The sequence below is a fragment of the Lactuca serriola genome, chromosome 3 (genome assembly GCF_051521515.1).
Source record: "Lactuca serriola cultivar US96UC23 chromosome 3, Lser_US96UC23_V15, whole genome shotgun sequence".
Taxonomy (NCBI): domain Eukaryota; kingdom Viridiplantae; phylum Streptophyta; class Magnoliopsida; order Asterales; family Asteraceae; genus Lactuca; species Lactuca serriola.
Window position 1 is genome coordinate 36,499,410 of NC_136410.1, and position 12,650 is coordinate 36,512,059.

The following is a 12,650-nucleotide window of genomic DNA, read 5'->3' on the forward strand; positions in this document are numbered from 1 at the left end:
TCATAATGGTCATATGTGAACACTTCCAAAAAGTTCGTTACCTATATGTATACAAAAAAAAGATAGTTACCCATACGTGAACAAACCAAAAAGTTAATTACCTTCATAAGTCCATTTCCCTAATATAACTATGCCCAATTCTGATATTGTCATGGGTAAAGAAGAGGCAAGATGTAGATAGTTTTACTTCCATGCAGAGAAAAGAAGTTAACAATGATAGAGAACTTGGTTCCATGCTTAGACCTTGGACATTAAGAAGTGTGCATGATTCAATATTAAAACTAAGAATAATGCTAATAGTAATAAGTGAACGTTAGGGGTTCTATTCCTGGCGAGCACATGTGGCAGATTTTTCCTAAAATGGTAGCCGAGTTCGGATCCCAGTTAATCCGTGAAGCCCCACAAAGGAAAACTGGGTGCAAAGATCGGGGGTGGTATTCTCCTTGGAGAGGTTTTGATCTCGAATCTTCGTGACTAGGTGCCATGGTGGCACGAAGATACTCCGTGACCATTGTCGTTTAAAAAAAATGAAATGAATTATAAAGATAGTTACTAAATTACACACAACAATAGTATAAATAGTATAAGTAACTAAGACATACATTACTTAATTATTTTAATTTTATGTCTTCATTCCCTCATGTCTGGAAAGTGTCAACCTTTTCATGCGATAACCTCAAACTATCTTCTCTCCTTCTTAGTCCTATTAGCCATAACAATATGCATCGTCTTTATCGTGGCCGTCAGTTGTCTCTTTTTGATATGTCAAAACCATCACAATCTTTCTTCCCTCAATTTCCGGTGGCAAACATAATTCCTAACTTATTGTTAATTACCACATTCGGTCAACATTGTTCTACTGCATGTACACCATAACATCCTTATTTCCATAACTTACATTCTCTCTTGTGTTTTTATTTATTTATTAGCCAACATTTGAAGTCATACGACACAGTTGACGTAACTTTCACTCTATGGATTTTCCATTTGGTCTAAAAGATGACCTTCTCACATAATATACTTATAGTTGGCGTACACTTTAACCATCTCACATTTATGCGTTGAGTAATGTCATCATTTACTTATTTCTTAACTTTACTAATCTATTATCATTTTCCGACTTCCAAATATCCAACCAACATTTAGTTTCACCCTTGTTTATGCCACAACAAAATATCATCGACAAAAAAACATACACCATGACACACTTCCTTGAATCCCACGAAAAATATCATGGGCTAAGTGTTATCCATGGCAGCACCTTTTTTCCATACTAGAATTCAATCACAAATCCTTGACAACCAATATATAACCATGGCATATTTCCTTGGAATCCATCTATTTGGGTCCTCCAAATCATCTCACATGGTATGCTATCATATGCATTCCCAATATCAACAAACACCGTATGAAAGTGCTTCCTTATTCTTTATATTTATCTATATGACATTTGGAAATGTGAATTACCTTAGTTTTTTACCCCTTGCTTATGAAACCGAATTGGTTCTTTATCAGATATTAATCATCACAACCATTATATATATATATATATATATATATATATATATATATATATATATATATATATATATATATATATATATATATATATATATATATATATATATATATATATATATATTAAATCCAAAGGAGCTTAGAAATAGTATTCTTTTAGGCTTTAAGATTTTGCCACAAAAGTTTGCTGAACTTGACACTTTTAGTCCCTAAAGTCAAAATTTTTATATTTTGCCTTTTGATTAAGTTTTCGTGCCTTAAGGTTTTTGCCACGAATCTTTAATGACTTTGACACTTTTAGTCCTTATATTCAAAGGTATTACATTTTGGTGTTTTTGCCACAATTCTTTAATGAATTTGACACTTTTTGTCCTTGTAGCCAAAAGTTTTACATATTGACATAAAAAACACAAAAAAACCTCCTTTAAAATTTTGCCAGCATATTTTCCCAACGTTAACAGCTTTAAAATTATTGCCACAACATTTTGGATTTTCTCCACCAGTGGCCCTTTTTTTCGTTGTACACTTTTGACATCTAATTTTAGGAGTTGTCGACTTTCTTCCCTATTTATGGTGATTTACAATTTCAGCACATATCTTTTAAAGTTTGCCGATTTTTTCCATATTACCCCAAAAGCGGCATAGCCGCTGGTTCTTTACTAGTTATTTATTCAATATATCAAATGATTGGGAGCAAAGGGTTTGTATCCAAGTGGTATCAATTGTTGGTGAATGTTTCTCGACCATCATAGATTGTGTGTTTAAGTGTCGTGGACATTTATAGATGTAGTTTAGAAGAAGAATAAAACGTGTGTGTATGTCATACCAAAAAAAAATCTAAACTTCACAAAATGTTGTAATTGATATAATTTTGAAATATAAATATATAGTGTTACATTTTTTTATATAACTATTTACCTGAAAAAAAAAATATAAAACGTACAATGACAAGTTGCTTGAAGATTTGTAAAAATTGGGAAATTGCTTTTGCGGCCTTTCAAATTCCCGTTTCCGGGTAAGATTTTTGTGTTCTGATTAGGGGTGTTCAAAAATATCCGCATCCGAAATATCCGATCCGAAAATCCGAAAATCCGATCCGAAATTATCCGAAATTTCGGATTTTCGGATATCCGATTTTTCGGATTCGGATACGGATAGTGAATTTATAAAGTTTTGGATATTTCGGATATCCGATATCCAAAAAAAATAATTTTTCTTTATTTTTTTAATATTTTAAAATGAGAAATTAGAAACATTGACATGCTTAATGGACTAATGTTCCCCACCATTTTTAACTTTTTCATGACCATTCTTTCCAAACTTTATTGCAAACCTTTCCTTTTACAATCGTTATATATTTGTTTGTTATAATCCAGGTTTGTTGCTTATAATCAAAAACTATTTAGTAAATGCTACATATATTTATTTGTTGTTATCGATATCCATCTATGTCATAAGATTTAACATAGTTGCTATTATTAATTTTAAGAGTTGCGGTGATTTTACAAATCGAATGTTCGGATGCGGTTTAAAACTAATGAAATTCGGATATCCAGTTTAATATTCAAATCCGTATCTGAAATTTTAAATATCCGAAATTCGGATATCCGAAATTTAGGATTCGGATTTTGATATCAAATATCAACTATCCCAATTTTTTGGATATCCATGTTTTGAAAACCCCTTCTGATGATATCTTTGTCTGTGAAGAACAATCAACTGTTCTTGCAATTCAAAGTGACGAATTAACCAAAAGTCGTGATGAGTTCACAGCTACTTCCCGTCGCATCACTCTCTACGACACCACGATCTTCCTTATCACCGTCATCTTCTCGCATCCAACACACACTCGCTCAAAGAACCCACATTCCAGCTCATGTTTACAAACATCCAGCAGCAATTCTCCTGGAACTCTGCACTTCCATGGAAGAACTTCACCAAATCATCCCTCTTATTATAAAAAATGGTCTCTATGAAGAACATCTCTTTCAAACGAAACTGGTCAGCTTGTTCTGCAAATACGGCAGCTTAACCGAAGCCACCCGTGTTTTCGAACCAATCGAAAATAAAAACGATGCTCTTTATCACACAATGCTTAAAGGGTATGCTCAGAATTCTTCCATTTTTGACGGGCTTTCGTTCTATTGTCGTATGATAGAAGACGGCGTGCAGCCGGTGGTGTACAATTTTACGTATTTGTTAAAGGGTTGTGGCGAAAACTGTCTCGTTAAGAACGGGAAACAGGTTCATGCGCAGTTGATTTTGAACGGACACGAAGGCGATGTTTATGCCATGACCTGTGTCGTCAACATGTATGCAAAGTGTAGGTTGATTGATGATGCCCACAAGGTGTTTGTTAGATTGCCTGAGAGAGACTTGGTGTCTTGGAACACCATTATTGCTGGATACGCTCAAAACGGTTTTGCAGGGAGAGCAATTGAATTGGTCTCACAGATGCAAGATGAACAACTGAAGCCAGACCCCATCACCATAATCTCAGTACTCCCTGCTGTTGGTAATCTTGGCTATTCAACAATCGGAAAATCAATTCATGGCTACATTTTTAGGTCAGGATACGAACGCCTTTCAAATGTTTCAACAGCATTACTTGATATGTATCTAAAATGCGGGTCTTTAAGTACTGCACACATTATATTCGACAAAATGAGTGTTAGAAACGTGGTCTCATGGAATATAATGATCGATGGCTATGCAGAAAGTGGTGATTCCATGGAATCACTGATTCTTTTCCAGAAGATGTTGGACGATGGAATAAAACCAACCGGCGTCACCATCATGGCAGCTCTCCATGCATGTGCTGATTCCGGTGATCTTTCCCGTGGCCAATTCCTTCATCGGTTAGCCAATGAACTCGGCTTACAAAATGACATTCCCCTCACAAACTCATTAATCTCCATGTATTCCAAGTGTAAACAAATCGAAATTGCAGGTAAACTATTCAAAAACATGAAAGAAAAAACTAGAGTTTCATGGAACACAATGATACTCGGGTACGCCCAAAATGGTCGTGTAATCGAAGCTTTAAATCATTTTCGTGACATGAAACTTGAAAACATAGAGCCTGATTCTTTCACCATGGTGAGCATCATTTCAGCCATTTCAGAATCATCAATCTTACTACAAGCAAAGTGGATCCATGGAATTGTGACAAGATCTTTTCTTGACAGAAATGTTTTTGTCAAGACTGCTCTTGTTGACATGTATGCTAAATGTGGAGCCATTACTATTGCTAGAAAGCTATTTGATTTGATGGATGAAAAGCATATAACTATATGGAATGCTATGATCGATGGGTATGGGACACATGGATGTGGAAAAGAAGCTATAGAATTGTTCAACAAAATGGAAAATGAAAACATAAAGCCAAATAATATAACATTTTTGTGTATTATTTCAGCTTGTAGCCATTCAGGGTTTATCAAAGAAGGGGTTCGATATTTTTCCATTATGAAAGAAAAATACGCGATTGACCCTACAATGGATCACTATGGAGCCATGGTGGATTTGTTGGGCAGATCGGGCAGGCTTCAGGAAGCATGGGATTTCATTCTAAAGATGCCCGTTGAGCCCGGGGTTAATGTTTTTGGTGCAATGTTGGGTGCTTGCAGGATTCATAAAAATGTAAAATTTGGGGAAATGGCAGCAGAAAGATTGTTTAAATTAAACCCAAATGATGGTGGGTATTACGTGCTTCTTGCAAATTTATACGCATCTGTTTCAATGTGGGACAAAGTGAATGAAATCAGGACAAAAATGGAAAGAAAAGGGATTGTTAAAACGCCTGGTTTTAGCTCTGTTGATTTGGGGAATGAGGTTCATAGTTTCTATTCTGGGAGTTCGTGGCATTCTGATAGTAAAAAGATATATGATTTTCTTGAAACATTGATAGAGAAGATTAAGGGTGCTGGATATGTGGCTGATGTGGATTTGATGCGTGATGTAGAAGATGATGTTGAAGAACACATGGTGAGTGTTCATAGTGAGAAGCTTGCTATTGCTTATGGGCTTTTGAATACACGTCCAGGTAAGACTATTCATATTAGAAAAAACCTTCGTGTTTGTGGTGATTGTCATAATGCCACCAAATTTATATCGCTTGTGGAGAAAAGAGAGATTATAGTTCGGGATTTGCATCGGTTTCATCATTTCAAGGATGGGATTTGTTCTTGTGGGGATTATTGGTAGCTTGGTTTTTGTAGCAACAAAAGTTTCAGAGTTGCTTCACATAAAGACTGTAAAAATGTTAGCATGGTTAAAGACAATCAAAGTAGAGTATTTTAGTTTTGTATCTTGGCAAATTTGTACTTGATCTTTCTTTCTTTGATGAACACTGTAAATGGCATTGAGCTATAACTATTCACTCTAATAAAGCTCCATATATACATTCCAAATTCACAATATGGATACTTATTACATTTCAGAACTTGGGTAGTTCTATGTTTGTATAGTGATTATTGCTGAGTACAAGAATAAAAGATTGGAACAAGTTACCTTTTTTTTAATATGACTATTTTGACCCTAAAAATCAAAATCATGATCAATTTTGTAGGCAGCAATAATGAATTCAACAATAGCAACACACAAGTCCCATAAGAATATGGTGAGGATAAGATGTAGGCAACCTCTACCATTGCTATCTCAGGCATAAGGAAAACCCTGAACTCTCACTCAATGATTTCATGCAAATGAAACGTGGGGGAACAGTGGAAAATAAACAGTGGTTTGTGGCATAAGAAAAAAAAACCGATACAAACAATAAATCTGAAAGTAAATTGGGACAAAGGTAAGCAGGTAAATAATATACTGATAAACTAGTACCTAGACTGTTCTTTAGTTTTAGTTTGAAAATGTGGATACAAACAAGTTAAGATAAGTCTGAACTCGCCTCAGTGATCTTAAGATGAACTTGAACTTGATTTGATGACTCAAGGAATCTTCAATAACTTAAGGGCTCTCCCTAAAATTTTGAGCTTGGCTCTAGAAAAATTCAAGCTAAATCTGAGAGCTTAAATGAGTCAAAACAAAAACTTGATTTGAAGGTTTGGAAATATTTTTAAGAGCCACATTTAGTAAAACATGTTTAATTCGAGTTTGACAAAAAAAATACCAACATATAAGATTTAGTTCGACTCGTGGTAAGGCAGTCCCCAATGGAGATTTAATGGAGCTTTCAATGAGCAAAATGTTGATGATGTGACATTCAATACATTAAACCTATTATTAATACATTAAACCTATTATTGTGGATCAAGTTCAATGAATCAGAGTTTAATCCCATTAAAGTGTGGTATGAGATTTTGTATTTTTTTTTACCCAATCTAACATAACCCATTTGTCATAGAAAAGCAAACATTTTTTTGTCATAAAGAAACTATATATTATTATTATTATTATTTGATATAGATATTATATTTATAATTTGATTTATTTTATATTCAAAAATTTATTTTATTAAGTTAATTAATATTACAATTCTAAACAATATATATATATATATATATATATATATATATATATATATATCTTAAAACAATAATATCTTATTTATCATGACATAGTGAAATTACATATTAATAAAGCGTTACCAAATATGTTTCATTAAATCATGTCGAAGAACATGATATACTACATTATCACGTAGATTTTAAATTCTAACTTGTATGATTAAATCATCTCGATAACATAGTATTTTTTTTATTTAATTTATTATTTGTAACTTTGAATTTCTAACTTGTTATCTTTTATTAATAAATTATAATTTGTAACTTTTAATTTCTAATTAATATAAAATTCTAGTTTTACGTGTTAATATTATTTATAAAATGATATAATAAAATGCTGATGACAGTCTATTGAACTTTAAGACTATCATCATTGACAATCCGCTGAGCTTTAAAACCAACCTAATTCAACTCAACCCAAATATCTATTAAAAACTATTTTCTCTATCTTCCACATACATAACCTAAGTACCTAACTAACCATAAATTTTTATCCACATTAGCAACCTAACCCAACCCAATCCAGTATCTTATTTTTAAAAATGATCAACAATAGTCTCATTTTGTGTGGAATTTTTATTTATGTATTTTAGGAGTATATTTTATTTATTTTTAAAATTAGTACAACATCTATTTTTTTATAACATAAATTAAATATAAAAAAGAAAAAGAGATATAGTGAACTAGGTTGCGGGGGCAAATCGTTCACATCATTTCATTTTTTTTTTTTTTTTTTTTTTTTTTTTTTTTTTTTTTTAAGGATGACGCACGGTGAGTTGTTCACTAAGGCTATCCGGTGTGGGGGTTTCAAACAAGAACAAAAAGCATCCCTACATGGAAGAAACACTGTTCATGGAAGATTAACATAGATTAACGGGGGCAAATCGTTCACATCATTTCATTTCTTTTTTTTTTTTTTTTTTTTTTTTTTTTTTTTAAGGATGACGCACGGTGAGTTGTTCACTAAGGCTATCCGGTGTGGGGGTTTCAAACAAGAACAAAAAGCATCCCTACATGGAAGAAACACTGTTCATGGAAGATTAACATAGATTAACGTAAATACATTAGCCATAACACAAGCAAAATTATTCACACAAAAATATCTGTCCTTTTGATGGCGAGAGGATTGACGCACGCAATGACGCATGAAACTATTATTATTAAAGATATTACTGAAGACACATGTCCTTTCGTTGTGGAAGGATTTGTAATTTATTTATTATTTGTCGTTATCGGTAGATTAAATATCAAGTGTCGGTAGATTATCTGTCATTATCAGTAGATAAAATGTAATATGTAGAATGTGACGTAAAGTAGGTAAGATGTAACATAACCCGGTGTCCGGTGGCTTGGCTATGGAATGGTCATGAAGACGATAAATTTGATTGGTTATGAATCTAGTCCTTCACATTCTCTCCTTCTCTCTTCTTCTTTTTGCCCCTTCACTACCAATCCATCGGTAAACACTATTTCCACAACCTAGTGGGTTGGTTGTGGAATGGTAAAATACCTATGTGGCGCTGAGTTGATGTGCTTTTCTGATGGTTTGGGTGTAACCACTCTCCATAGCTCATAGCTGGGGATAGTCTAAGAGTTGGAGCATAAACTTCAATGAATTGGAGATAAGCTAAGAAGCTCATTTTCTAGAAATCTTTAAAATAAAAAGGGACTGGAATGTAAAATAACAAACTTCAGGGCTGCAAATGTTCACACCCTCAAACTTTAGTCACACCTCCAGGCTCCAGCAGTACCCTCTTTGGTCTTCATCTTCACCATATCTGTAAACTGAACTCTCGACAGGGAGAGTCTCGAGCGAAAAAAGATGGGCCGCTCCCTTCTTTCTCAGTTCGTCAATATCTCCAGCACTTGTCCACGCTTCATGTATTTCACCTCTCTTTATCTCTCTTTATTGTACCGACTTGGTTACATGCAACGAGTTTCATTCTTAATCGCAAAATAGATATGATTTCTGTCATGAATGTTTTCTACTTGTAAACTTTCTATGGACAAGTTAGAATGTATGCTAAATTCGAATTTTTGATGGGTTTATTGCCACATTCCTGATTTTGATGAGGTTTAAAATTAAATTGGGGATATTAAACCGTGAATTTCTGTCTGTTCCGTTTACGAGTAGCCACTCATTGTTCTTGAATATAGAAAGTACAATTGGAGTAGGGCAATGGCTAATTGCTGATAGGTTAGAATGTTTCTATTCCTAAGGTGAACATCACTTTGTGTAGCTCAATTAACCATTTCTTGATAAATATATCTCTCTACCCACATGTGTCATTTTTTGTATCATCTTTGCCAGTGAAGTTTTATATTCTGAACATTGAAACAATGATGAGCTGAATAAGGCATGTACAGTGACTTAGTTCTGAAATTTAGTCTTATGCCTTCCATGTGTTTGACATATTGTCTCTGAGAGATGAAGATGTTTGAAAAATTCTAAAGGTGACTTTTGAACATAACCATTACCCAAAAAATGATCCAATAAACTGATTTTTTTGAAACAGGTCCTATAGCACTTCAAGTAAATTACAACGAAGACTACATTTGACTCAAGAGAATCATATTCCAAATGTTGGAGGTGTTAGCAGCCAAAGATGCTATTGCAGTGTTGCAACCCCTGAACCTGTTATTTCAGAAACTTCCTCCACCTCTATAAAGTAACTATATTAAATCTCCATTAATTGCTATTTTATATTTTCTTTCCAGGTGTCCTTAACTAAATCTATGAATTAAAAAAAATGTATTTTACAGAAAGAGAATCGTGTCTGGTGTCCAGCCAACAGGATCTATACACCTTGGGAATTATCTTGGTGCAATAAAAAATTGGGTATCACTACAGGTACCAGTTTCATTAATTTATAAATGTTTCTATATGATTTAAAGAATTAATTAACCGATCATTTATTTAAAAAAAAATGTTTTCTTTTTTCTTTCAGGATAAGTATGAGACGCTATTCTTTATTGTGGATCTCCATGCGGTATGTGCACTAAGCATTTTAGGAAATCTGATCTATGCATACTAATCATAATTTATATATTCATCACTTTGTGCTTTTTCATTTGTTTTTGTAACAAAAACACAGATAACTCTACCTTATGATGTCCAACAACTGTCTAAAGCAACTAAAGAAACCGCAGCACTTTATTTGGCATGTGGTGTGGACACCTCAAAGGTCTTTTTTTTTTTTTTAATAATTATAATAATAATAATTTAATGTTGCAAACTGAATTTAAAATGTGTGTATACATACAGGCTTCTGTATTTGTTCAATCTCATGTTCGTGCTCATGTAGAGCTGATGTGGCTGCTGAGTGCTGCCACACCAATCGGTTGGCTCAACAGAATGATTCAGTTCAAAGAGAAATCGCGTAAGGCGGTGCGTCTTTATTGTATGCAACAGCTCATTCTCTACAATTCATAATCATATTCTTCATGCCAATTATCCAAAATTAAGGGGCTGATGAAAATAATATTTGCTAATTCAAGATTGTTTTTTGAAATTAATGATTGGTTGTTTTGTTATTGTTTTTAGGGGGATGAAAATGTTGGGGTTGGACTTTTGACATATCCGGTGTTGATGGCTTCTGATATTCTTCTTTATCAGGTTTGACTCATCATTGACCTTACCATATTCCATTATCCAATATTCATTCATAGAATTAGAAAATAGAAAGTGTTGTTATATTTTTACAGTCTGATTTAGTCCCAGTTGGCGAGGATCAAAAGCAGCATTTAGAATTGACACGAGAATTGGCTGAACGGATTAATCATTTATATGGTGGTAGGAAATGGAAAAAATTAGGAGGGTAAGTATGACATAATTATCCAGATAGTTGACTTGATGCCATTGACTTATTGACTAAAATTATTTTTTATTGATTTTGCAGGCGAGGTGGTTCGATCTTTAAGGTTCCTGAGCCCTTAATTCCACCAACTGGAGCACGTGTCATGTCCCTTACTGATGGTCTTTCTAAGGTATTTCTTAAACCCTAAACCCTAATATATATATATATCTTGCAATGATTTAAGTATATATTTGTATTACCTTTAATGTTTTTTTTTATATAGATGTCGAAATCTGCTACTTCAGATCAATCTCGAATTAATTTACTCGACTCAAAAGATGTGAGTGGCCAGACTTTATTGCTACAGTTGTTAATTAGAAATGTTTTATTATATAATTTTTGGTTTTGATATTTTTATAGGCAATTGCAAACAAGATTAAGCGTTGCAAGACAGATTCTTTTCCTGGGTGAGGGATCTAGATCTTTTTCGAGAAAAAATTTATTATTATTATTTTATTTTGGATATGACAAGTGACAAGATCTTTATGGTAAATTAGGTTGGAGTTTGATAATGGTGATAGGCCTGAATGCAATAATCTTCTTTCCATATACCAAATCATTACAAACAGGACAAAGGAGGTAACTAAACTAATTCCTTTTATTTTCATATTCTTAAAAAAAATAAAATATTGTGTTATCTGTTATGTTTGTTGATGATTTTGTATTGCAGGAAGTTGCACAGGAATGTCATGACATGAATTGGGGCACTTTTAAACCTGTTCTTACTGATGCTTTAATTGATCATCTCCATCCAATCCAGGTTCCTATTCCATTACTAGCTTTTACTTTATGCTTCAAAGATTAAAAAAAAATTATATATTTTTTTGTTTTTTTGCAGACTCGGTATGAGGAAATCATGTCAGATAGAGGTTATTTGGATGAGGTTTTAGCAGAAGGTGCAAGCAAAGCTGCAGAGATAGCAGATTCTACTCTAAGTAATGTGTATCAGGCAATGGGATTTTTAAAGAGATGAACAAACAATATATAATAAATTGACCAATTTTTTTTTTTTTTAAAATTTTTATACAGTCTTGATGATTGAAAATGCAAATTAACAAACAGGTTCACATTCTTTTGATGCAATTATATTTGATGTATCCTGCAACCTAGTTTTGATTCTCTCCGGTTAATTCTATGAAAACTTTAGTTACTTTTTTTGTTGAACATTGAAGTTTTTTTTGTTTGATTGTATCTTGAAAATAGCTAAACATGTGATTTTAATTAGTTGGGATAAACTAAAACCTGCAATTTTACTTAGTTGGGATGCGATTCAAGGTTTTAAGAAATTCAATACTACTATTTTATGCAAGATTCTTCGAGTCCCTGCCTATAAATTTTAAATGACCTGCAATTTTTTTATCAACTGCCATTTTTACATGAACTATGTTGTAGTTTATTAGTATTTTTTGAGTTATTTTACATTTAATAGGAGTGCTTTTAGAAGTGCCATCATTCTTGTGTATAGGAGTCGTTTTTCTAATGGTGGGGGAATGTGTGGTTTTTTCAAGGGTGGATGGAGTGTTTGTAGAATTGTAGTATATTGGGTTCACATAATAAGACTTGCGATTTAAAAACAACAAATTTTTTAATCTACTATTTTTATTTCAACTAAGCTAGTAAGCTACTAGCGAGGGAGAATACATTCCAATATTCCATATAGATTTTTTATTTCACTATTGATGGCCCTAGGTTGCATTTGGAAAGAGACGATGAATGTGTGTTTGTTGAGAACTTCTTTAGTTTTTAATTGATG

The 12,650-nt window shown here is 33.1% G+C and overlaps 2 protein-coding genes across 2 annotated transcripts; both read left to right on the top strand.

The window, feature by feature from the left end:
• The first annotated feature begins 3,178 nt into the window (after positions 1-3,178).
• CRR22 (Pentatricopeptide repeat (PPR) superfamily protein) lies at positions 3,179-5,937 on the top strand. The gene has a single exon (XM_079029751.1). The coding sequence runs from the start codon at positions 3,280-3,282 to the stop codon at positions 5,722-5,724; it is 2,445 nt and encodes an 814-aa protein (XP_078885877.1). The 5' UTR covers positions 3,179-3,279; the 3' UTR covers positions 5,725-5,937.
• Positions 5,938-8,763: 2,826 nt separating this feature from the next.
• Positions 8,764-12,006, top strand: LOC145091921 (tryptophan--tRNA ligase, chloroplastic/mitochondrial-like). The gene is made up of 14 exons (XM_079029752.1): positions 8,764-8,921; positions 9,557-9,709; positions 9,804-9,891; positions 9,989-10,030; positions 10,136-10,225; positions 10,306-10,428; positions 10,585-10,656; positions 10,746-10,858; positions 10,940-11,027; positions 11,121-11,177; positions 11,258-11,304; positions 11,395-11,476; positions 11,568-11,657; positions 11,736-12,006. The coding sequence occupies exons 1-14, from the start codon at positions 8,863-8,865 to the stop codon at positions 11,868-11,870; spliced, it is 1,239 nt and encodes a 412-aa protein (XP_078885878.1). The 5' UTR covers positions 8,764-8,862; the 3' UTR covers positions 11,871-12,006.
• Positions 12,007-12,650: the final 644 nt, after the last annotated feature.